The following is a 27,807-nucleotide window of genomic DNA, read 5'->3' as shown; positions in this document are numbered from 1 at the left end:
CCAATGGTATCCCAGATCCAGCTATAAAAGAGAACTGCTATCTTAAAATTCATGTTCTATAAGTCATCAGTAAAGAACCTGAGCAGTGCCTATAATAATGTAAAACAAATATTAAGAATGGGGTCATGGAAGTTGTGTGATTGGATTGTGTTGGTTTTTATAGGAAAAAGACAAGGAATACAATGAGACTGAAATACACACAATCAATATGCTTAAGACAATTTCTGTAGAAAGTTGGTTCCCTTACTTAGATTCCAAGGAAAGACATGTGAGTCTAAAAATGGGCATCATTATCATCATTGTATATTTTCTTTGTATCTTTGTATATATCCCTTTGGCAAAAAATATGACTCAATATAGTTTTTTTTCTCTCTTCTTTGCTTTCATAGACTTTTTCATTTTACATTATTAAATATTAAATCCTGTAAATAAAAGAGCAAAAAGGATGCCTTCACATTCAGGGTTGACCCGCTAGATTAATCCTATTTTTACAGCCTCCTTAGCTGCTACTATTCTCATGTAATCAAGAGTGGTGTTAATATAAAAACCAAAAACATTCAATCTGTAGTCAGACTATCTGGGTTGAAGTTCTAGCAAAGCTGCTTATTTAGCTGAATGGCCTTCATTATCTAGATCACATTACATATTCTCTGAGGTTCCTTTCAACTCTAAAGCACCTATGGCACAGCTCTGAGTTTCATTTTCCTCATCAAAAATATGGGGACAACTTGTACAGACATGGATCAATAGGGTGTTGTGAGGCTCAAGTAAGAGGAACAGAGTGTTTTATAATCTTGAAACATATTATCTAAATGTGAGCTATTATTACTTATACTACAAGGACCTAAAACATCATCTATTTGCCATGAACCAGAGTGTCTATCTCTCTTTTTCTCTCCTGGCTCCCACCACTACAAAAAGCTATCCCTTGATTGTTTATAAGTGAATCAATTAATTTAACCAAAGATTCAATGATCAATATTTTAATTAATTATTAATTTTTACCTTGCTTTTTTGGAATCTGAGGAGCACTATAACACTATGTAACACTATCTATATTTGGCATGTGAGGTAGTCCTAAAGTTACATATGAATTATTTTTCAGCTTAAAACACATTCCACTAACCCCTCCCTATATTGTTACCTATAGATTCAATTATTTACTATATGTTCATGTAAGACCTAACAACATCTCTTCCAGTACTGTCTTGAATAGTTTTGAAAACTTCTTGCTTTTATTTATTTTTTTGCACGCCTTTGGGTTTTAATCTGCTTTATTAGATTAAATCTTGAGGCAAGGTTCCACTAAATACTTTTCTGTATACTACTGAATTCTTAAGATTTACTTACTTTAGGGCAGCTAGGTGGTACAATGAATAGAGCACCGACCCTGGAGTCAGGAGAACCGTAGTTCAAATTCAGCCTCGGACACTCTTACTAGTCGTGTGACCTTGGGCAAGTCATTTAATCCCAACTGCCCTGCCTTCCCCCCTCCAAAAAGAAAAAAAAATCTACATTACTTTTATTTATTCTAAAAGTTGATTTTTAAGTTGTCTTTCTAATATCTATGAGTTATTTCTCCATAGAAATGATGTTTTATGCTCATTGTAAAAAGGCAGATTCACTCAAATATCTAAAAGTACAAGACACTTATTTCACCAAAACATGGTAAAAAGAAATCTCCCAGGATCCTCCCTGAGTTTTTACCACCATCTTACTCCTGAATAATGCATATAAAATTTAAATTTGATATGACTGATTGTAAATGATACAAATATTCCAGTGGCAGGTGGGATAGGAGGGAGGGAAATATACTAACCTATATTGGATTGCTTATCTTCCCAGTAAGGGTAGGTGACAAGGGAGGAAGGGAATGAATCTGGAATTCAAAGTTTTAAAATCAAATGTTAAAAAAAAAATATATATATATACTATTATTATTTTACATGTAACTAGGAAATAAGATATACAGGCACTGGGGCATAGAGATCCACCGTGCCCTTCTGGAAAGTTGGAGGGAGTATGGGGGAAGATATGGGAGAGAGCAGATTGGAGGAGGGGATGTCCAGAGGGATCGCTATTTGGGGGTGGTGGGTAGGGGAAAAGAGGGGAGAAAATTTTTAACTGAAAATCTTGTGGAAATGAATGATGTAAACTAGAAGTTAAAAAAGCATTTTAAAAAAATGATTCAAATATTCCAGAATTACTACAACTACATCACAATTTAGTCTCATTGTAGGTCAACTGTCCATTTAGACTCAAAACTATGATCAAGCAGATATTTTCTCATCTACCTGCCTGTGAAATAGAAATAGGCCATTCAAGACATATATACAAAGCAAGGGTCTTTTATTATTAAAAGAGCCTAATTAATCTTATTTCCCCAATTCTTTGTCTAATCATAATCTATATTTTAAATCGCTACTTTTTGTATTAGGAAAGAAAAATATCTGAGGTAAATCCATCACAGATATGCTTCAAGCAGTCAAGCGGAAACAATGTTTTTTTCCTTAATGAAAACACTATAAGTTAACTTATCCAAATAAGGAGATTACAGAAGGGTCAGATAGAAGCCTTTAAGCAGGGTACTGCTGAAGAAAAAATGTTATGGAAATGTAGATTTGCTCATGACATATGCTTTCTCTCTTTAATAAGCCTCCCCAAATAAAGCAAGAAATAACCAGTCTGGGGCGGCTGGGTGGCGCAGTGAGTAAAGCGCTGTCCCGGAGTTAGGAGGACCCGAGTTCGGTTCTAGCCTCAGACACTTAACACCCACACACAAAAAAACTAGCCATGTAACCTTGGGCAAGTTACTTAACCCCAATTGGCCTCCAAAAAAGGCAAAAAAAAAAAAGAAAGAAAGAACCAGTCCCTGGGTGTTCTAAGCACAGTTCCATAACATATCTTTCATTCTCACTCAGCAATTTGTGAAAAAGTAAAAAACAAAACCAAAAAAAAATCACAGCAGAGAATATGTGCAGGAAATATAACCACAGGCCTTCAAAATGTTTTTCTATTTTAGCAACCCCAACCTTTCTAATGGGAAATACTTGGGAACAAAAAGCAACAGTGGCAAGATAATAGGGAAGGAAGAAAATTATGTTCCTTAGCATCCACTCTTAGCAAGGACTTCACAAGGAATAAGATACTATATAAGATAATGTATCTGGAAGCTGAAAGTGTGTCTAGTGTGTGGTGAGGTAATATTACAATTCTGTAGAGTATTTCAAATGAAAACTGCTTATTTCCTTTGGGCCAAATTATTTTAATGGAGACATCATAATACCTGTAAAATTGCCAGGCCTGGTCTGAAACCTGGGACCTGCTCCCTCATTTGAGTTACTTGGCTCTTCAGTCTCCCTCTTACTTGCCTAGGGAGAAAAACAAAACGTTAGTCTTACTATTAGCTATTAACAGCTATTTTTTATTTTTAAAAGTATTTTATTTTTATTTTCCCTAGTGGCATCTAAAAACAATTTTTAACATTTGTTTTTACAACTTCTGAGTTCCAAATTTTCTCCCTTCCCTCCTCCCACCCCACTTCATTGAGAAGGCAAGCATAATAGTCAAGTTCTGAAAGAAAACATAGACAAAAATACTCGAGAAAAATAAAGAAAGTTAAAAGAAAAGTATGGCTTCAATCAGTATTTAGACACCATCAGTTATTTCTCTGGAGATGCATTTTCTTTTATCAAAAGTCCTTCAGTATTGTTAGTTACACTGCTGAGAATAGCTAAGTCATTCACAGCTGATCATCCTACAATATTGCTGTTATTTTGTTAACAGTACAGTTCACTTTGCATCAGCTCATGCCAGTCTTTTCAGGTTTTTCTGAGATCATCCTGTTCATCATTTTGTATAGTACAAAAGTATTCCATAGTAATCACATACTACAACTTGTTCAGCCATTTCCCAATTAATGGACATGCCCTCAATTTCTAATTATTTGCCCCAGAAAAGAGCTGTTATAAATATTTTTGTACATACAGGTTACCCCTTAACTACTGACCAGAAATCACAACCTAGGACATTAAATGTATTTTTCTCACTCTGAAATTAAAATGCATAATTTCAGGGTTCAACTTTGCTTGCACTGCCTGATTAAGCAGAAAGACTGGTCTTTAAAAAAAACATTTATTTTTGCACTTAGGAGTATTTTATTTTTTTCCCCAATCACATGTAAAGAAGAGTTTTTAACACTCATTTTTGTAAGATTTTGAATTCCCAATTTTTCTCCCTCCTTCCTTTGCCTCCCCCTTTCCCAAGATAGCAATCATTTGATATTTCCACATTAATCATGTTGTGAAAGAAGAATCAGAACAAAAGGGAAAGACCATGAGAAAAAAAAGGCTGAAAATAGTATGCTTCTATCTGCATTCAGACTGCATAGTTCTTTCTTTGATAGCATTTCCCACATGCGTTTTGGGATTTTGGATCATTGTATTGCTGAGAAAAGCTAAGTCTATACAGCTGATCGTGGCACAATGTTGATTTTACTGTGTACAACACAGTTATCCTGGTTTTACTCACTTTACTCAGCATCAGTTCATGAAAGTTTTTCCAGGTTTTTCTGAAACCTGGCTGCTTGATCATTTCTTATAGCACAATAGTATACCATTACATTTATATACCACAACTTGTTCATCCATTCCCCAATTGTCAGGCATTCCCAAAATTTCTGATTTTTTTGCCACCACAAAAAGAGCTGCTATAAATATTTTTGTTCATATAGGTTAGTCCCTTAACTATTGACCAGAAATCACAACCTAGGAAATTAAGATGCATTTTTCTCTCTCTGAAATTAAAACATATAATTTCAGGGTTCAAGTTTCATTGCACTGGCTGGTTAAGCAGAAAAACTGGCCATTTAAAATATTTATATATTTTTGCACTTAAGAGTGTTTTATTCCCCCCCCCCCCCCAATTACATGTAAAGAGAAGTTTTCAACCTTCATTTTTGTAAGATTTTGAATTCCTAACTTTCCTCCCTCCTTCCTTGACCTCCCCCTCCCAAGACAGCAATCTGATATAGGTTATACATATACAATCACATTAAACATATTTCCACATTAGTCATGTTGTGAAAGAAGAATCAGAACAAAAGGGAAAGACCATAAGAAAGAAAAAAACAAACAATAAAGGTTGAAAATAGTATGCTTTGATCTGCAAAAAGAAACCAGTTATTTTCCCCCCGAGCACTACCTTTTCCCTGAACTTCCCTAATATTATTGAGGGTACCACAATTCTAATCCTCCATGTTTGTAATCTTGGGGTCACCCTTGACTCCTTACTCATCTCATATTCCCAATCAGTGGATAAATCTTGTCATTTCTGTCTTTACATCTCTTGAATATATATCACTTTCTATCCACTCACATGGCACCAGTTGAGGATCTCATCACATCTCACCCAGACCATTTCAACATTTCAACACCATTTCAACTGGTATACTTGTCTCAAGTCTCTTCCACTCCAATCCATTCTCTAATCCATTCAGTGGAATGTCACAAAAATTTGTACTCCACCTGTTCCATATTCTATCAATAACCTAGATACAGGCATGGATAGTTTGTTTAACAAACTTACAGAGAGACCAAAGCTGTAAGGATAAGCTAACATGGTGAATGACACAGTCAAACTACAGCCCGAGAGCCAAATTCAGTCTGTTGCTGAGAGCTAAGAATGGTTTTACATTTTTAAATAGAATAAAACTATTTAAATTTTTTTTTTTTTTACCATTCTTAGCTTGCTGACTGTGCTGCCATCTTTGCTGACCTCTGGACTAGAAGAACAATGGGCTCAATCTAATGAGATGACATTTAATTGGGGGCAAATTAAAAAAATTCAACTGCACAAGTATATGAATGGGTAGATAGGCCAAGATAATAATTCTGGTTTAAAAAAAAAAAGACCTGGGATTTCTGTAAACTACCATCTTAATATGAATCAACAGTGTAACAGCACTGGCATCAAAAAAAAAAAGTGATGCAATTTCAGACTTCATCAAAAATTCACTTAACCCCAATTGCCCTGCCTTCCCCCCTCTAAAAAAAAAAAAAGGAAACGAGAGCTCAGAATCAGGAAAACAAGTTTAAATTGTGGCTCTGACATATAATGTGTGAGTGACAACAGATAGTTGGTATGAGTCCTACATTCCTCATCTGTAAAATCAGGATAACAATGCCTGAGCACATATCTCACAGAATTGTTCTGAGGATAAAACTACAAAATGTAAGTAAAGCACTTTGTACTACCATATCCAATAAGAATTAAGCTTGTTCTACTGGGTCAGAGAAGGTAAACTAGAAGCAATGGGAAGTCTCAAGGGCAAATTTCAATTCTATATAAGGAAAAACTTCCTAACAACTAGAACTTGCAAAAGTGGAAAGCATTGTCTTGGGAGATAATATGAGTGCCCCATCACTGAAAATGATCTTTAGGCAGAAATTGATGGGTACTCGTTGGAGAAATTGTGGAATTAATTTTTGTTGAGGTACTGTTTGATCTAGATGACTTCTGAAGTTCTCTAAGTTAGCATGAAACCGCTCAAAGTATTTCTGTGAGATAACCATGGCCCAGAAGCTCAGTCTATAAGTCAATGAAAATCACACCAATAATTGTGGCACTAAGTTAAAAGTTCTTGCTGGGGGTGCAGAGTTAAGGTGGCGGAATAGAAACAGGACTTCCATGGGGTTCTGGCTTCCACCTCCTCCAATTCATGTAAAAGGAGACTCTGAACAAACTTTGGAGCTACAGAACCCACTACATGACACAGAAAAGCTAACCTTCCACTGAGGTCAGCTCGGCAGGAAGCTGCCAGTGCAGTGCTCTGAGAACCAAGCCCATCCCCGATAAAGCCTGAGGTTTTAGCCTCAGTTGGAGGGACTTCAGATCACCAGCAGCTATGGCGATTTCCAGCATTATGAACACATAGACACCAAGGACAAAGTGGGAGGTCACTTTGGGATCCAGTAGTTCCGGAGTGCGGTCAGCCTTTGCCCCCGGGGCGAGAAGTGGCTGAGGCACAGCAGCCCTGCAGCCCGGCCATGTGGCAGCTTTAGCTCCTGGCCTGCAGACTGTATGGGGACCAAGCTACCAGTCTGAGGGGTAATCGCTCTTGCTTTAACCTGCTTGGATCTGGATTGTGGTCTAGGGTGGAGGTCCTAAGGTGTGCAACCAGCTTGCCAGAGTGTGTGGAGGCTTCAGAGAGGGCACCCAACTAACAGCTCCATTAGCTGAGAAAACCCCAGCAATTTGGGACGAAGTTCCCCTGTGTAGTAGCAGAGTCCTACTGTGGCAAAAAGGCCAAAAGTCAAGTAACTGAGTGGCAACATAAGCAAATGAGGGAAGCAAAGCAAGCAGAGCAACCTAACTTTACACTCCTATTTTGGGCACAAAAAGATCAAAGAATGAACAGGAGGAAGGCAGTGAAGCCAGAACTTCTGCACCAAAAGCTTCCAAGAAAAATATGAGCTGGTTACAGGCCACAGAGAAGCTTAAAAAGGATTTGGAAAACTAAATAAGAGAAGTGGAGGAAAAATTGGGAAGAGAAATGAGAACCATGCAAGAAAATTATGAAAAGAGAGTCAACAACCTGACTGAAGAAAATAACACCTTAAAAAATAGACTAACTCAAATGGGAAAAGAGGCTCAAAAAGGCAATGAGGAGAAGAATACCTTAAAAAGCCAAATTTGCCAGATGGAAAAAGAATCTCAAAAGCTCACTGAAGAGAATCATTCCTTCAGAATTAGATTAGAGCAAATGGAAGCTAGTGACTTTATGAGAAATCAAGATATTATTAAACAGATCCAAACAAATGAAAAAATAGAAGGCAATGTGAAATATCTCATTGGAAAACCCCCAAACCACTGACCTGGAAAACAGATCCAGGAGAGATAATTTAAAAATTATTGGACTACCTGAAAGCCATGATCAAAAAAAGAACCTAGAAACCATCCTTCAAGAAATTCTCAAGGAAAATTGCCCTGATGTTTTAGAACCAGAGGGCAAAAATAGAGATTGAAAGAATCCACCAATCACCTCCTGAAAAAGATACCAAAAAGAAAACTCCTAGGAATATTATAGCCAGGTTCCAGAATTCCCAGATCAAGGAGAAAATATTACCAGCAGCCAGGAAGAAACAATTTGAATATTGTGGAAACACAATCAGGATAACACAGGATCTGGCAGCTTCTACACTGAGAAGAATTGAAGGGCGTGGAATATGATATTCTGGAGGTCAAAGGAGCTGGGATTAAAACCAAGAATCACCTTCCCAACAAAACTGAGTATCATGTTTCAGGGGAAAATATGGTCATTCAGTGGAATAGAGGACTTTCAAGTATTCTTGATGAAAAAAAAAAGAGTTGAATAGAAAATTTGACATTCAGATAAAAGAAGCAAGAGAAGACTGAGAAGGTAAACAGGGAAAAGAAATCATAAGGTATTTATTAAAGTCAAACTATTTACATCCCTACAAGGAAAAACAATAATTATAACTAATGAAACTTTTCTAAGTATGAGAATAGTTGAAGGGAATAGAAATGTCTATATGTCATATAGGAGGGTATATTGGTGTATGAATACATATGTGAATGTGTGTATATATATATATACAGGTATACATAGATAGAGAGCACAGAACCAATTTAATAGGAAGAGATGATATTTAAAAGGTGATATTAAGAGCTGAGAAAGGAATATAATGAGAGGAGATGGGGAGAGACAGAATGCAGTAAATTATCTCATATAGAAGAGGCAAGGGAAAATGGTTACAATGGAAGGGAAGAACAGGAAGGCAAAAAGGAATGGGTAAACCCTATTCTCACTGAATTTGGCTTAGGGAGGGAATGACATACACACTAAACAGGGTATCTCACCCTACAGGAGAGTAGCAGGGAAGGGGATAAGAGAGGGAGGATGATGGAAGGGAGGGAAGACTGGGGGAGGGGGAGGGAAGTTAGAAGCACCCACTTTTGAAAAGAGACAGTATCAAAGTAGAGAATAGAACAAGTGGGAGGTGGGATAGGAGGGAGGGAAGTATATAGTCAGTCTTTTATAATATATCCACTATGGAAATGTTTTGCATAGCTACACATGTAGAACCTATACTGAATTGCTTATCTTCCTAGTAAGGGTGGATGACAAGGGACGAAGGGAATGAATCTGGAATTCAAAGTTTTAAAATCAAATGTTTAAATACATACATACATACTATTATTAATATTATTTTACATGTAACTAGGAAATAAGACATACAGGCACTGGGGCATAGGGATCCAATGCCCTACTGGAAAGTTGGAGGGGTGTAGCAGCAAGCACCCTAAGCGTCCTCAGGGTTTGCTACCAATACAGGTTCTTGGATCTGCTTTGATAAAGGAAAGCAACTCAAAATGGGTTAACAGGCTTACTTTAATCAGTCAGACATGTATCGTTTACCTTGTTCAGGAGAAAAGGTCAGCACCCTGAACCTCAAAGTATACAGGCATAATTATCAAGACAGAAACATCAAGTAGACAGATTTCCAAACTGTCCAACCATTACATCCATACCCAGTCAACATCTGGGTTTCAACATCTGGGTTTTTTCAAAGCCGGGGGGCTCAGGACAACAGCTTCCCAGAATCCATATCAAATCACAGAACACTTCTCAAAAGTGAGCCCCAAAACAAAGCTACACATCAGGGCTTATATAGCCTTCACTTGGCTCAGAGAATGTAACAACCTTATTGACTCACTCACCAATTAAGAAGTATCTAGTGAAAAACAAGCCTCCCACCCCAGGCTCCAGGTGCACTTTAGCCTAGGGGCAGGGAAGATCTTTAAAATGTACATTTCCATTACATTAGGCCCCAAGATCTTTCATGCCCATAGCATAGTCAATTTACTTTTGAATTAGCATTAAGCATCTCTTAGGTCACATTTTCAAGATACAGAACTAAAGTTATCAAAGTGGCCACTGGGCCTTAAACAAACACAAAGTACATTGCATTATCACCTCAATTCAAAACAAGTGTCCAAATAAAGTTCTCTTGGGCGGAGGGAGTGTCCTTCCCCTCACACAGCTCCAGCCTCTGCTTCCAAGTACAGAGAGGGGGCTGGGCAACAAAACCAACAAGGTGGGGTCCTTGGGGGTTCACAGCACTTCATCCCACCCACCATAGTCACAAGTCCATCCTCTCCCTGGGTCCCAAACTGTGGGATGCAGCCAGGAAACACACTCAGTGCCCCTGCTTTGCTGCTCAGTTATCTTTTCCTGTGGCTGAATTCTGAACTCCTGGGTTCCTTCTCCTCCCACAGGCGGCAGCCGCTCCTGGCTTCTGCCCAGGTCCCGATGCAGGCAGCTCACCATCCCCACTCTCAGCTCAGCGAAATCCGCATGCAGGCCATTCTTCTCTCCTGCTCCACAGCTCCACAGAGTCACAGCTACCACAACTGGGAAACAATTATCCCAGCCCCCATACTTTCCTTTTACTCTGCAGATCCTGTTCGTGACGCCATTTTGTAGCAGCAAGCACCCCAAGCGTCCTCAGGGTTTGCTGCCACCACAGGTTCTTGGATCTGCTTTGATAAAGGAAAGTAACTCAAAATGGGTTAACAAGCTTACTTTAATCAGTCAGACATATATCGTTTACCTTGTTCAGGGGAAAAAGGTCAGCACCCCGAACTTCAAAGTACACAGGCAGAATTATCAAGACAGAAACAGATCAAATAGACAGCTTTCCGAACTGTCCAACCATTATATCCATACCAAATCAACATCTGGGTTTCAAAGCCAGGGGGCTCTGGACAACAGCTTCCCAGAATCCAGATCAAATCACAGAACACTTCTCAAAGTGAGCCCCAAAACAAAGCTACACATCAGGGCTTATATAGCCTTCTCCTGGCTCAGAGAATTTAACAACCTTATTGACCCACTAACCAATCAAAAAGTATCTACTGAAAAACAAGCCTCCTATCCCAGGCTCCAGGTGCACTTTAGCCTCTTTAAATTTGCATTTCCATTACAAGGGGGTATGGTATAAGATATGGGAGACACCAGATTGGAGGAGGGGATATCCAGTGGGATCGCTATTTTGGGGTGGTGGGTAGGGGAAAAACAGGGAGAAAATTTGTAACTCAAAATCTTGCGGAAATGAATGATGCAAATCAGAAGTTAATAAAGCATTTGATTAAAAAAAAGAAAAAAGTTCTTGCTGGGAATTATAGTATATAAATGTATACAATTAACATTCCATAAATATAAAATATGTAAAAAGAACAGTGTTTTTTTTACAAGGTTAACAATCAGTAACAAAAAAATAAAATAAAGTGATAAAATCCTACATTAAACTCTTAGCCTTCACCAAAGTAGAACCAAATGAATTAACAAATTAACAATTAAGTAAAACGGTTTCTGTTTTATGTCCCTTTATACACGGCAAGTTCTGATATTTCTGACTTTATCTTTTTTTTATATATAATTGCCATTATTATGGACCCAATTCTGGTTTAGTTGATCAGTAGTTTGCATAGGTTTTTCCACATTTCCTAGTATTCTTCATATTTATCTTTTTATGGCACCATAATATTCCACTACATTAACATATCATGATTTATTGTGCTATTTCCCAATTAGTCTGACATGTACCCTAGATTTGGCAAAGCGTATTTTAAAGAATTTTAGGGGAAAGAAAGGTAGAATCTCCCATGGAACAAAATGTCACAGAAGAAGACAAGACTAGAGGAAATGAGAAATGCTCAAAAATGGCATTCTGAAGATACAAAAAAGAAACAATTCCAACAATAAAGAAAAATGAGATTTGACCAATAAGGACACCCAGGGAATTCATCAATTACTTTGGCTATTAAAGAAATGTAGAAAAAATAAGCAGATGATGAATATAAAGACCAGTATAAAGTATATGGCATACTAAAGTTTAGAATGAGTGGAAGCAGGCAAGGGAAGCTGAAGATAAAGGTTTTGGGGTTTTTTTTTTAAGCTATACTAGAAGAAAAAGGAGGACTAAAAAAGCAAAGGACCTTTGCTTGGTATAAATGGAGTGATGATGGGCAGAGCTGCTCATTCTCATTTTGTTTCCATTTTTCCCCTGTCAAGTGCACTGAAATGACTAACAGGAAGCTGATGCCCAAAATAAGTAAGGAGAGTACAAGAAAGCACTTAGATGCACTTGATGGATCCAAGTCCCCCAGCCCAGAAGAGCTAACTATATTCCTGGAAGAACAAGTAAATGTGATTACTGAGTCACTGCAAATATTTGAAACTATACTAAAACAAGACTGGAGAAGGACAAATATCCTGATTTTTTTAAACGGGAAATGAGGAGATCCTGTAAACTACATCAACTCCCAGAAGAATTCTAGAACAGACAATTAAAGAGATGGTTGGTGAAAAGAGAAAAGTGGTGATTACGACAACCCAGCATGGCTTCATCAAAAATAAGTTGTGCCAAACCACCTTGATTTCCATTGTTTTTGGACAAGGTTACTAGATGGGGAGGATGTTGTGGATTGAGTTTACTTAATGATGAAGTATTTCATACTGTTCTGGTGGATACAATAGAGAGATGTGGATTAGGTAATGACACTATCAGATGGATTCAGAATTGGCTGGACAGCCAGGTTCACAAGAGTAGTTGTTAATGATTCAATGTTAATGAGGTAGGGATCTTCCAGGGGAGTACTCCTGGGATTTGTGTTTGGACCAGTGTGGGTTAACTTATTATTTTTTTTAAAACAGTAACATGGATTAAAGGCTTATTAGATGACACAATCATCAAATTTGCAGATAGCACAGAGCTGGGGGTGGGGGGAGGTTATAGCTGACATAGTAGATGACAAAATCAAGATTCAAAATTATCTTAATAGACTGAAGCACTGGTTTTGAATCTAACAAGAAGAAATTCAATAGGAATAACGTAAAGTCCTGGACGTGAATACCAAAAATTCAGCTTCCCAAGTATGATATGGAGCAGGAGTAAGGAATGTGAGTGATGGCGGGGATGTTGAGAAAGTAGATGTGGCAGGCAAAAAAAGCTAATGTGATCTTGAACTGCATTAGAAGAGACAATAACTTCCAAGAAGAGAGTGGTATACTTTGCCTCCAACAGATCACAGCTTGAGCATTATGTTCAGTTCAAGGCTATGAATTCATAATAAAAATGGACAGATAAACTAGACAGTCTAGAGGAGGGCAACAAGGATGGTGAAGGATCTGGAATTCATGTCATTTGAGGATTTGCTGAAGGAATTAGGAATATTTACTTTGGAGAAGAGAAGACTCAGGGAGGGAGTGATAGCTCTCTTCAAGTATCTGAGAGGCTATGATGTGAAAGAGGGGTTAGATTTGTTCAGTTTTCCTCCTGTAATGCAGGAACTCAGCTCCAGGCAGATTCCCACTGGATTTGACCAGAGTGAAGACAGTGGAGCTGGAGATAAGGGGTTCATACCACTTTATTCTTGAGGTGGCAGCCCAAACAACCAGTAGGAGTTATCTGTACCTACCGACTAGCTCTTGTCTAATATAAAGAGAAACACACAAAGGAGGTAGTATGCCAATAATGATTTCCTAAGTTTACGAGCAAGTGCAGTGTTGGTATTTACAGGTCATGGATCCTGGCTGCCTGTATCAAAGCAGATCCATGCCATATTACAGCCCCAAAGAGTAGAACTAGAAGTATTGGCAGGAGGTGCAAACAGACACATTTAGGCTTGATTTAAAGTGGGGGGGGGAGGGAGAGAAACATCCCTTTCTAACAATTAGAGGGCCTAAAAGTTAAGAGGTAGAGGATTACTTCTCCTTGGAGATCTTCAAAAAGAGATTAGATGACTACTCATCCTTTATCATATAGTGGAGATTCTTTGCATGTGAGCTGGGTTAGATGATGACCAAGGGCCCTTCCAACTCTCAAATTTTGTGATAATTATTTTTGATTTTCCTCTTTTTATGATTTATTTTTGGGAGGAGATAAAGTCTTATATCTCACCTCCTTTTCTCAGCCAAACTCAAGAGAAAACTGTATATGCCATACTAATTAATTGAGGAAAGTAATTGGTGTAACCTTTGGGGATGGAACTTAAATATTCTAATTTGTATTTTCTTATTAGTAGTAGTAATTGTGTTCTTTTCCATGAAGCTGTTGACTGCTTCCAGTTCTCCAAAAACTACTGCTCATAGTCTCATATTTTTATCAATTCTTTATATACTTAAAAAAAACTATATATAGTAGCTTAGTTTCTTAGACAATCATCCTTTTCTGCTCATTGTATAATGAATTATTCATAAAAAAGCTATCTACCCTCATTGCCTCTATTGCCTCCCCTCTTATTCACTTCTCAAATTTCTGCAATCTCATTTCTGATCTCATTAAACTGAAACTGCTATCTTCAAAGTTACCAATAACCTTTTAATGGCCATATCTAATTAGACTTTTTCAGTTCTCATCTTTCTTGAACTCTCTTCAGCATCTGACACGATTGACACATTCTCCTGTATTCTCTCTCTTCTGAGTTCTCACGCCACTATTCTCTTTTGGTTCTCTTCCTACATCTCTGACCATTCATCAGTCCCCTTTGTTGAGTCATCATCTATATTATGCCTAACTGTGAATATACCTCAAGGCTCTATACTGGGACCCACTCATTTCTTCACACTCTCTCCAGGTGACCTCATTAGTTCACTCACCCCTGCATCACCTACTGGACATTTCAAATTGCATGTCCCATAGACAGCTCAATGTCATCATGTACAAAACAGAACTCATCATCTTTCCCCCAAATCCATTCCTCTTCTGAACTCAAAGGCACCACTACTCTTCTAGGCTCTCAGTTTCAAAACTTTGGCATCATTTTTGCTTTTCACCCTTCCTTGCCCTATATATCCAATCAACTGCCAAACTCATTCATTTCTATCTTTGCAATATCTCTTACCTCCATTCCTTATTCTGCCTCACTACTCACAGATTCTCATCACTGGTCTCCTGGAGTACTAGAATGGCTTCTTCATTGGTCTTTCTACCACAAGTAGTTCCTCCACACAGCTGCTAAAGCACAGCTCTGACCATGATCCTCTACTTATATTCCAGGGCCTCCTATTGTCCTTTGGTTAAGAGTTAAAAACTCCTGTTTGGCTTTTAAGACCTGCCACAACCTCTTTACAGCCTCATTATGCACCACTCCTATTCTCATCTGGCACAATCTGCCAGACTAGCTTTGTCTCCTCACCAGCATTTCTGTGCCTCTGCACTGACTGTTGACTATACTTGGAACATACTACCTGTCGCAAAAAATCTGTGAGAGTTGTTCAAGTCCTGCCACTGACACACAAAACTGGCTGTGTGACCCTGAGATATTTAACTCTTGGTGCTCTAGGCAATTAACACTACAAGTAGTCTTATAAGAAGGTGCCAACTTATAATGATAGTTCCTCACCCTGGAGTTAGTTCCCAATTCTTATGTCATCCTATACTTAACAGGTACACATGCTGTCTTCCCCAATAAATTTAAGCTGAGAGAAAAAATGACTTCTTTTTTTTGGTCTTTACCCCCCTACCTAGCACAATTACTGGCACAAGGTAAACAATTAATGCTTGCTGTGTGACTGCAATGGAATCACTTGTTTGAAAGGTACAATCAGATAACATTACATATTGTTCTACATAATGTTTTTCCATGTAGTAGGTGTTATCTTCAGGTTGTCTTGATTTGTATGTTTCTGACTATAAATAAATTTGAACATTTTTTCACATGGCTATTGGTTTGCTTTTAAAAACATTTATAGCAGCAATTTAGATAGCAATCTTATATAAGTGATTATTTCCTTCCCTTCCTCCTCATTTTATACTTACGTATATAATCATTTATTTTAGATGTAGATTATTTAGACTACCTCATAACTGAACTAGTGCAGTACAGATACAGGACTGAAGATGTGAAAGGTGAAGATGTGGGGAAGAACTCTGTGTTTTTTGGATGCTATTCCTGTTACACAGTGTGATATTGCAAAAAGAACCTTGGCTGCAGAGTTAGGACCTAGGTTCAAATAACCACAGATGATAGCAACTATAAATTTGAACAAGTCACCTGACCTCCCTGGGCCTCAATTTCCTCATCTATAAAATGAGGAAGTGGCCTTTGAACTTCCTTCCAGCATTATATCTATGATTCTAAGGCCCTTGACCTCATCTATCAGTTAATAATTCTGATATTTTAAACAATAAAGTCTACATAAGCTACTCTGTTCCTTAACGCACCCAGAGGGCACTTAACACCTCATCTGGGCTCTCACTGCTACTGGGCAATCCTAAACTTCCCCAATTGACTCAACCCCACCATCGATGGCAGTTTTTCCAAAACCTTTCATTCCCCCTCAAACCTCCCATGGTTCCCCTCCTTACCCTCTCGACTGAAAACCTTGCTCATAGTTTACTGAAAAAAAAAATTGAGGCCTCTCACCAAAGGCTCCTTCTTTTCCCCTCCATCTCAGAAGATGCTTTCTGCCACTATTTCTTCCACCCTTGTTTCACATGTAGACGTGGCCCTTTTCCTTGCCAAGACTAACTCTTCTACCTGCAAAGGAGATCTCATTCATTCCCAACTTCTCCAGCAGATTTCCCTCCTCTATCATTCCCCCCTCTCTTCTTCTCTACTGGCTGCTTTCCTATTGCCTACAGACATGCCCATGTCTCCTCCATTCTCAAAATCCCCCCCACTTGATCCTTTCATTCCCACCACTATCCCATATTTCCTGCTATCAACATAGGTGCCTCCTGTTCCTTTCCTCTCCTTTTCTTCTTAAGTCTCTACAATCTGACCTCTAACCTCATCATTCAACTGAAACTGCTCTCTTCAAAGTTACCAGTGATCCCTTAGTCACTGTATCAGTCCTCATTTTTCTTGACCTCTCTGTAATCTGTTACCTTCTATTTTATACACTCTTCTCCCTAGATGTTCACGACACTGTTCTTCTGTTTTTCCTTCTACTAAATGATTCTTTTCTATCTCCTTTGCTGGATTTGTATTCAGGTCATACCTGCTAATCTTGGGTGTCCTGCAGGGCTCTATCTTCGACCCTATCTCATCAGCTTCCAAGAATTCAATTATTATCTCCAAGCCGATGATTCTCAGATTGATTTATATCCAATCCTAACATCTCTATTAACCTTCATTCTCACATCTCCAAATGTCTCTTAGATATCTCAAATTGTATGTCTTATAGACATTCTGAAATCAACATGTCCAAAACTGAAATCATGACCTTCCCCCCAACCTCTGCTCTCTTCCAAACTTTTCTATTACTGTTAAGGGCAACACCACAGTCCTAGTCCTCCAGGGTCACAAACAAGGTGTTTCACCAGTCATATCCAATTGGTGGCCAAGGCCAAAGCCATGATGTTACCTTCCTAACATCTCTCACATATGACCCTTTCTCTCCTCTCACACACCCTCCACACTGGCAGAGGCTCTCTTCACCCTGTGATTAGATTACTCCAACAGCCTTTAAGTCTTTAACCTTTAAGCTTTAAGTCTCTAACCACTTCAGTCCATCCTCCACTAAACAAAGTGATTTTCCTAAAGCATAGAAAGCCTATCACTACCATACTCAACAAACTTCAGTGGCTTGCTATCACCTCCAGAGTCAAATATAAAATCCTCTGTTTGGCATTCAAAGCCCTTTATAATAACCTTTCCAATCTTGTTATACCTTATTATGCTCTATTTGCTCTCTGATACAGTGACACTGGCTTCCTGGTTGTGCTCTGAACAAGACACTGTATCTCTCAGCTCCAGGCATTTTATCTGTCCTTCATTTCTGAAATGTTCTCCCTTACCTTAGCCTCCTGGGTTCCTTAAAATCCTACTTTCTGCAGGAAGCCTTTTCCCATCTCTCTGAATTCTAGGATCTTCTCCCAGTTGATTACTTTCTATCAGTTATGTGTACATATTTGCATATTACTTCCCTGCAATGGTAAGCAAAACTAGATTTTTTTTGCTGTTTTCTGGATTGAGTTTTAGCTAATCAAGTGTCTTTCAGCCTTACCTTTGATTGTATTAAGTCTTTGATTGGAAGCTGTATACATTGTACTGACATTAATAGGCAATGGGGAATTTGAATATCTCTCCTGCCCCTTAATTATGCCGAATATAATCAGAATGTAATCATGTGGGAGCCCATGATGGGGAAGAACTTGCAAAAAGGGTGGAAAAGGAAGGAACAAATAAGAACACTAACAGAGCTGGGAATAGGCAGAACTGAGAGTGAGAATGTTTGTGATGTGCAGTGTTCGGTCTGTCTGTTGGTCTGTGTTGATTTCTCAGACAGAAGTACTGTCTGTTGTTCTGCATTGGTTTCTCAGACAGAAAGTGAATTGAGATGATAGCGCAGGCAATGTATGTAAATATTGTTATAGCCCTGTTAAGCTTTGCTTTCCTGGAAACAGAAACTGTGAAGAGCATGGAGTGGAGCAGTCCCTATGTGCTGAGATATAGAACAGGAGCAAGAGATGCCTATGTGTGAATCCAGGTAAGAGATGGGAGCAGTCATGGAGAAGTGAGAAGGAGGTGGGGTTTGGAAGCCAGCCTCCAGTCAAGATGAAAGAGCACTTTTACTTGGATACTCTGTATTGAAGGATATTGTAACTTACTATGACCTAGGGGTGGATAGTGTTTGTACTTTCTGCTACCCCTTAAGGATGACTGGCTTAAGGATAATTGGAAGCCAGCCTCTAGTCAAGATGAAAGAGGACTTTACTTGGATACTCTGTATTGACAGAAGAAATTGTAACTCACTGTGACCTAGGGGTGGATAGTGTTTGTATTTTCTGCTATCCCTTAAAAATGACTATAAGATATACTGAATGAATGTTTTATTTAAGACTATGTGACCACCTTAGTAATAAGTTGTTTTGTTATGTTGTTCATTATACTATGCGATTAGACTCTTAAAGTTATTCATAGCAGCAGTCCTCAGGAGAGCTTCTAGCGATTGGTTTTACACTTAGATCATGGGAGCCTCTAGAACAGGGACTGTCTTTTGCCTTTCTCTGTATTCCCAAGATTTGGCACAGGGTCTGGAATACTAAGGTAGTTAAGAAATGGCTTACTGAATAACCAGGAATGCTGCTCTTAAAGTATAATGTTAAGATTTAAGAGTGACTGTTGAGAAAAATAGACAGTATTAGAAGGCAGAGGTTTAGGTGTAGGAATTCTAGCTTCTTGGGCTGAAAACTAGGGGAAATGAAGGTAAAGAATTGGTGTCTTCTGAGCTGGGGCTTTTTCATTTTCTTTGTATCTCCAGGGCCTGGCACAGTACATAATAAAAAAGGTACATAATAAATACTTGTTGAATTGATTTCAAGCAATGGAATAGCTGGGAAAGAGCTCTTTCAATTTGAAAGAGGGGTCAGACTTGTTCTGCTTAGCCCTACAGGTAGGAAGTAGGAGCAATGGGTCTAACTTGAAGAAGCAGATTTAAGACTGGGGTCAGGAAAAACTTTCTAACAATTAGAACCTATTTTGCCACCCTTTACTCCTGGATGATTGCTCCTCTCAGAGCTTTTGTGATGCTGCTTTCTCTTGTCTTCTTACTTCCCTTCTAACTACTTTTTCTCAGTTTCCTCTTCTGGATCATTACCTAAAATAAGCCCCTGTGGGTGTACCTAAGGCTCTGTCCTAGGCCCTAATTTCTTTTCTCTCTACACTTTCATAGCCCTCATTTTATCTCCAGGATCAAATATTATACATTCCTGTTTGGCATGTAAGATCTTTCACAACCTTTCCAACCTCATTCCATATTACATTCTTAACATGGGGTTCCAGGAACTTAAAGCATTCCAACTTCCATGCCTGTTCTTTTGCACTGGTCATCTCCCATACCTGAAAGTGAGTTCCCTTCTCATCTCCGTCTTTCAGAATCCCTGAAAGGCTCAGTTCAAATACTACCTTCTATATGACTCCTTTCTTGAAACCCCCAGCTGCTAGGCCTTCCTATCTCATATCATCTTGTGTCTACTTTGTACCTACCTATATATGTATATGTTGCCTCCCTAGATTGAATATAAGTTCTCTGAGGGCAAGAACCAGTATCACTTTTGTCCTTGTATTCCAAGTGCCTAGGAGAATGCCTTGCACAAAGCAGGTACTTAACAAATGCTTATTGGTTGTTAAGAAAGGATATTGTGGGAAATGAAGGAGATATAAAAATAAAAGATAATAAAAATTAAAGTGCTGAAGACAAGGGAAAGGAATATTATGCCAAATGCACCAAATCACAGGCCTAAAACACTTCCTCTGTTGATCCTTAACTAAAGGCTCTCTATTCTATTTCCTTGTCTAGTTGCCCTATAACTCATGAAAATATTTTCCTAATATAAAATGCTACTCCAAAACCCCTTTTATCTTTTTTTGTTCATTCTGAAATAAGATATGTCCTTCAAAGGCCATATTCTAGTTATGAATCCTATTCCAACACATCTCAGTTATACCTCTCCGGTCAAATTTGTCTTTCAGCATTAGGTTTTCTAATTCACCCTGTTTATGATCCATATTTCATGCATCTGGACATAGACAGCTGAACGAAGGGTTTTTGCTCCTGGCTCTCTTCTTGAATACTGTATTCCATGAAAGTTCCTCTTTCTGCTATTCTTCTTCCTTTGTTGTACCTGCTACTCTCTATGATAAGAGACTTGGTAGACAGATTCGAGCAATTTTCTCTCTCTCCTTCCATTTTCACCTTAAAGGTCTCTTGATCAGATTACCTGAGCTAAAACAAATATTTTTATTGGCCCTGGTTTGAGGCACTACCTTGCTGGTCAAAAGCCTAATCCAACCAGGGAGGCAAAAGATGAAAGTTTAACAGCACATTTCTATTCCAATCAAATGAATCTCCGCCAATTGAAATTTGGCTTTCATAAACCTGGAATTTAGTTTTTCTCCATTTTCTGGCCAGTTTTGTTGGCCTGGCTGCAAATGCAAAGGTCAAATTACATTTAGGTAAAGATACAGATATAAGTAACATGTATAATTAACCACTTATGCTATTTGTTGTTTCTGGTGTCTAAAATAAATACTAACCTTTTTGCCAAGTGGAGCCATACTATTTCTTTGTACTATCCACTGCACTGTAACTGGATAACATCAGGAATCCTGTAGATTCTCAATGGCCTTAAAACTTAAATTCAAAGTATCTAGGGCAGGGTGGGGAACCTGCAGCCTCCAGGCCACATGTGACTCTCTAGGTTCTCAAGAGAGGCCCTCTGACTGAATCCAAACTTCACAAAACAAATCCTGGACATTCTATTTTTAGAAGGTTCTAATTATTAGAAAAATTTCCCTCACATGGAGCTAAAACTCATCTAGGTCTAGAAAAGCAATTAAGGTAATTATGCTCTCCACTAGGGATTACATAAATACTTCTGCTTTAAAAGTAGGATCACAGATACTGATACAAATACACAGTCAGTTTTTATGGAATCTATCACAATTTCTACCTTCTTCAAATCTGTTTTTTATATTGCCATGAGCTTTTTTTGGGGGAAAAATCCAATAGCAGTAGTAATTTCAATATAATTTATGTAATTATGTAAATAAAAAAGAGAAACTGAGAAGAAAATCTATACAAGTAAATAATACAACTTTACAACTTCTTGTGATCACTTTTGATAAGTTAAAGAAAAAATAAAGCTGTCAAAAATTCAAAGAAACTTTCAAAACAGCATCTGAAACTTTTCATTCCAACTTTAATAGTTAGCCACTGACATTCTATGATTGAATGACTCAATTCTCCTGCCTGAAATATAGTAAAGTTTACTATTGTTTCTTTCTCAAAGGTACAAATGACTACTTTGATTTCATAAGAAATTCCCAAGACCAAACTACTGGCCTGATCATAAAAAAGTACCTAACTTGGAAATGCCTTTTTCTTAATTTTAAAGGGAGGATAATGGTAGGGTTTTCATTATAGTACAAACTGCCTTGAGTATGCTAGTGCTTACAAAGATAAACTTTACACTTAGCATAATGGGCAGACTATTTGGGAGCTTCAATCTTAGCTGTAACTCTCACTAATTTGCTATTGTGTCTTCATACATCTCATTTCCTTGAGTCTTAGTTACTGAAAAATGGTGACCTTCCTTTCCAGTCTAATACTCTGTTGAGGGGTCTCTTCTGTTCATTCTAACTCTGCCTTGGATGTTTGATTCCATAATCCAATTCTGCATGAAAATACTTTATCATAAAATATGATAAAACAGAAATACATGTAAAAACAAGTCATTGACTGTGATACCACCTGGTATTCAAGGAAGTTTTTTTTTTACTTTAGTTATCTTATCCTAGTTGAAAAGCACATGTAGTTATTAAAATCCAAAGTCAACTAAAGAAGTTTACCAAACTAACTTCATATTGTAGAAGAAAACTATTAACCTGCTTCGCTAATGTGACAGCAAAATTAAAATATACTAATAAACAAAATAAAGAATGAGCAATCAATGAAACACTTTCCTTATACAATGTTACAACCTCTTCCCTGAGTCTCAGTTTTTTCATCTCTAAAATGGGGATACTGCTTTGATTAGTCTAGCTCAGGAGTCAGTTGTAACTGTAACTGCTTTAGAAATGTTGACAATTTTACTTAGGAATGGATATTTTCTTATTTTTCACTCCCAAGTTAGCAGAAATGTGTAAGTTCTCTGACACCATATGCCAGACTAATTTGAAGGCCTAATAAGGTCAAACAAACTAGTATTTCATTAAACATGTCTTTTTATTCAAGGATCTCCAAGTGATTTTTTTTTTAAAGCAATTGGGGTTAAGTAACTTGCTCAAGGTTACATGACCAGTTATTTCTGGGTGTGGTGCTAAGTATCTGAGCCCACATTCCATCCCAGGTCATCCTGACTCTGGGGCCGGTGCTCTTACTCACTGTGCTACCTGGCTGCCCTCTCCAAGTGATTTTAAAATAAGTCTCCACATAGTAAAGTGAGATCTACAATATTGCTTCCTTAAGGATCAGTTTTGAATGCTAAGAAATATAAATTAATGAATCTTCAACTGCACAGTGAGAGCTGGCATCAATTCTTGTCTCTGATCACTAACAGGGCTGAAGAAAGGTATTGTAGCTGAGCTGCTTTATCATCGGCTGATAATTTAACCATAAGCTTCACCAGACTCTAAGTACACTTTGGATTCAGCCTTGGATATTGCTAGGTGGCCCAGTGGATAGAGTGTAGGCCTAGAATCAGGGAAACCTGAGCTCAAATCAGGTCTCAGACACTCAGTAGTTATATGACTCTGGGCAAGTTACTTAACCTATGTCTGCTTCAGTTTCCTCAGACAGGAAATGGGTAAAATGACAATAGCTACCTCCAATGGTTCTTAGGATTAAATGAGATAACTGTCAAGATCTCTGTTTTACTATGGGACATAGTAGGTGCTCAATAAATTCTGGTTTCCTTCTTTACAGATTCAGTGGCTAATAGGGAAGGGCAGGACTTTATAATACTGGAAGACACAAGTCATAAAACTGATTTTCATTTGGTAAGCAGAAATCAGTCTCATTACATATAACAACCCTTCATTTCCTCCTATTATTTATCCACTCAAGCAATTATTTAGGCCTTTCATTACTGATCAGCAATTCAGAAAACAATAAACAGGGATCAACAGAGGTATCTCCAGTCTGTTTTCTTACAAGTCCATTAGAACAGGGACTTTATTATACTAGCAAAGACATCTATGGCACAAAAAGGTTAAGAATCCCACTTTAGAGATAATCTAGTCTATTTGTCTTTTTTGATAGATGAGGAAACAAGCTCAGAGAAGTTACATGACTTACCCAAGGTAACACAACTAGTTAGTGTAAAATAGCAATAATATTAATAGTGATAATATAAAAGCTACTGGACATGAACTGAGTAAGGTCTCTGGGTTCTCATTCCAGTGCTTTTATACCATATTGTGTTCCTTCTCATGAGTAAGTATCCACAAATAATTCCTCAGCTTTCCTTTTGGCCAATATTTGCAACTTCTTCCCTGTTCTAAGGAATCTGTAAGAAAACAGACTGGAGATACCTTGGGCAAGTCACTTAACCCTAATTGCCCTGCCTTCCCCCCAGCAAAAAAACCCCACCCCCCAAAAAAATCCCAAACACTGAAGTATTACTTACCTATGCTATTAATTCTATTATCAATAATAATTTTTCATATACATGTATGGTTCTTTATACTTTGTGACACTTTCGCAAATATAATAGAAATATTTCAAAGGTATTAAAGATTCAGTTTTCAATACAAGTCATTTGGGGGAGATAAAAAGTAATTAAATAAGGAAGAGGGAGGCCCAGGTTTCATCTCTTTCATAACCATTCTTACTGAAAAAGACTTTCTGAGAGAGAAAAAAAATACTTTGTGATAGTCTTTTAAGTACAGAGAAAATAAAAATTATTTTTAACTGAAACATAACACCAGTAAAGTTAGCAATATATAGTGATGACAAGCAGAAAGGAAGATGTAGCATTCCAGCAAGGAGAAACAGAAACTTAACACAAGAAAGGAGGAAAATAAGCCTTTAAGGAAAAATTAGTGTCTGCTATGTGCCAAGTTCTGTGCTAAGTAGTTATTATTATTCCTATTTTACTGATGAGAAAACTGAGACAGACAGAGATTAAGTGACTTGTCTAGGGTCACAGATGGTGTCTGAGCCCATATTTGAACTCAGGCCTACCTGACTCCATGCTTAGTACACTAACCACTGTGCCACATACCTGCCTGTTTTGACACAAATCATAGGATCAAAGATTTAGAGCCAGGGGAACCTTAGAAATCACCTAATCCAGTCTCTTCATTTTATATATGGATGAAGACATTGAGGCCTAGTGATTTAGGACATTGATAGAGGGCATTGAGGCCTAAATGATTTAGCACTTCAAATTTATTGTTTGAAGGAGCCTCAGAGACCTTGCCAATGAATTATTCATCTTAAAAATACAAATAAAAAGCCCAACAACTCAAAACAGTCTTCCAGTCACATGGATGCTTCCCTTCATGATACCAGTCAAAGGTCATTTTCACTATTGTTGTCATCCAGAACTTCACTGGGGTTGGGAAATTAACAAAACCCACTGGGCCACAGACAAAATTACATCTCAACAAGAATCCTTTCTAAAACACACCTGACCAGTGCTTGAAAACCTCTAGCATGAATTAATAACCTGCTACTTTCAGCCCAAATCTGGCCTTAAGACACTTATTAGCAAGTCACTTTGCCCCTATCTGCCTGTTTCCTCACCTGTAAAAAGAGGACAATAATAGTACCTACATCTCACAGAATTGTGAGGATCAAATGAAATATTTGTAAAGTAGGTGGTGCAGTACCTGGCATGTACTACATACTCAGAAAATGCTTGTTCCCTTCACCACTCTACTTTTGAATAACTTCAATTATTAGTAAAGTCCTGAAATAAATCATAGCCATGAGGTGAGGGACAAGGACATCTTTAACAGGGTAGCAAAACTGCCACCTGGATTACGACACACGAGTGCAGAACACAATGGATTTCTCATCTTATAAAGAACTGAAAGGTTCTTTATAATTTTAGGAAAAGAGGGGGAGGAGGTAGCATGAGGTAGCAAGGCCTGGTCATGACATCCCAGTGGCCCTGAAGGAAAACCATTTCATTTAGGCTATTTTGCCCTTCAAGTCAAGAATCCCAAAGGAAGGGGGCGAGGACAATAGAAGCTGAGATCCATCTTAAGCAAGTTTCTTTTATACCGTAAATTCTCTGGGGGTGGGGGGTGTAGTTCAACTCAACCTAATCAAGAGTAACATTAATTACTAGGATCATTAAAGGAGTAGCAGTCCCTATTATATTTGAAATGAACAATTTTCAGTCATAAAAATAACAATTTTCTATCATTAGGAAGCTTTTTCTTCTATCAAGCCTTACTTAGGCTTTCTGTAAATTCTTTCCATTGCTCCAAGTACTGCTTTGTAAGGCCAAGCAGAATAAATCTATCCCACTGAACATCACAACCTTTCAAATACTTGAATTCAATTTAACAAGCTTTTATCATGTGCCCACTATGTATAAAAGAGGAAAGAAAAAAATAGTCCTTGCTCTCCTCTACTAAAAGACATCAATTCTTCAGCTACACGATTTGTCTCCTTGTCTCCCCCCATAAAGTTTTCAGTCCAAGAAACTAATTTCTTCACCCTAACTGGCTACCTCTAATACATTTTACATTTCTCTCAACATCTCTAAAGGCCAAAAGTATGGTCTGGGAGCAACTATGCTATCTTAGTACACTCCGAACAGCTTTCCTGGGACTTTGCTACTTAAGCTGTATCAGTTATTAAGTGACAAACAAGGTCCCCAGAAGCAGGATTCAAAAAGAATGTTTTTCCTTAAGAATGTCACACACCTTCACATCTACAATAATGCATCAAAGCAGTCCCCTACTATTCCCCCTCAGCGAATTTTAGGTTCTACAACTCCATGGAAAAGAAATACATTGCACCACAAGTTTCTGACAATCACATATCCACCAAACATACTTCTGGGACATGACAGGATCTGTCAATTCTCCAGTCCTAGTGGTTTTCAAGCACAGCAACAATAAAAATGATCATTACCCGTCTTCAATACTAAGGATGGGAAAGGGTAGAAAATGGGGTTCCCCCCCCCCTTTTTTTAGCTTGAATAAGTGCTAAGATTGCTTGGATCCCAAAGTACTTCCTGGATTCCAAACAGTAGACATATAGGAGTGGTCCCTGAGGAATGAAAGTGGAATCTGACGATCTTAATAGATAATAGGAAATTTTATTAAAGGAAAAGGCAAATCATGTCCTAGGCCACCGAGAGTGTGTCCCACTACCTGGAAGGATGGGAAGTACGCAGATCCTATGGGGAAGCCTTGCCATGAACCTGAACCCTTCTCTAGGCCCCAGGACCATCTCTGGAAACGAGTGCATCCCTGATCAAGTCCTACGGGGCCCTTTGCTCCACCTGGGACAACTCTGCTTCCTTCCTCCCGTTCCCCCCACCCCAGCAAGATCCAGGGACCCGCGAGGGTGTGTAGGTTCCCCCCCCCCCCCCGCCAGGTTCCACAGCCGAATCCTGCCCCCAAGCTGGAAGGACTTGTGGCTTACGCGGAGACCACCTTCCCGTCAAGGATTTCTGCTGGCGCCATAGCCCTTCTCCGTCCACAGCCCCCTTCGGGTACCACAGTCCTCCAGCTAAAAGAAACCCCGGAGCGGCACAGCAGCAACAGACCCCACGTGTTTGCCCACCAAGCGGCTCGACAACCACTACGCAGGCGCTGGACTCAGGAGAGCTGGCGCGCGCGCCAAATCCAGAAGGGGGGGAGGGGGTGGAAGAGTAGAGGCGGGGAGAAAGAAGACAGAAAGAGGAAGCCGCTAGTGATTGGCTGGAGGGAGCTTGGGGTTTCGGAACGTGTCATCATAGCGGGTGGCAGACCGAAAAGCACTCCGCGCGCTAGTGTTTATTCTAGCTCGTCCTCGATTCTAGCCAATCAGGGGGCGTAAGACAGGGGCGTTGACGGGAAGGCGGGGTGGGTTTGGAGTGAGTGGAAATTGTTTCCCTTGAGGCAGGCGTGGCTCGTGTGTTTTTATACATGCTATGTCCCTACATGCGGAGGAAACGCGTGAACGGTCTGGCTCTTCAAGGACGGCTAGGCCGACCTCTGGCTAACCTTCCCCAAATTGGCGTGTTCACTTACCTACGGGAGCTCATAAGGGATAAATTTGAACGTTGCCCCGTCGCTACTGATTCAGCTCACCAAAGCATGCTTGTC

General features: G+C 38.7%; 1 protein-coding gene across 3 annotated transcripts in view; it reads right to left on the bottom strand.

Moving 5' to 3' along the window:
* MTHFD1 (methylenetetrahydrofolate dehydrogenase, cyclohydrolase and formyltetrahydrofolate synthetase 1) overlaps positions 1 to 27,366 on the bottom strand; it is an 88,547-nt gene extending 61,181 nt beyond the window's left edge. The window contains exons 1-2 of one of the 3 annotated variants that reach the window (XM_069082359.1): positions 27,143 to 27,366; positions 3,287 to 3,371 (exon numbers count right to left, since the gene is read on the bottom strand). In XM_069082359.1, coding sequence (XP_068938460.1) covers positions 3,287 to 3,371; positions 27,143 to 27,183 — 126 coding nt within the window. In that variant the 5' untranslated portion in view covers positions 27,184 to 27,366. The remainder of the gene's footprint in view (positions 1 to 3,286; positions 3,372 to 27,142) is intronic. The other 2 variants (XM_069082358.1, XM_069082357.1) reach the window with 2 other exon arrangements.
* Positions 27,367 to 27,807: the final 441 nt, after the last annotated feature.

Source organism: Petaurus breviceps, unplaced genomic scaffold, assembly GCF_028583685.1.
Source record: "Petaurus breviceps papuanus isolate PSGF00001 unplaced genomic scaffold, PetGlider_PUasm1.0 164, whole genome shotgun sequence".
Lineage (NCBI taxonomy): Eukaryota > Metazoa > Chordata > Mammalia > Diprotodontia > Petauridae > Petaurus > Petaurus breviceps.
The sequence above is the reverse complement of the archived record's forward strand: the minus strand, read 5'-3'. Positions and strand labels throughout refer to the sequence as shown.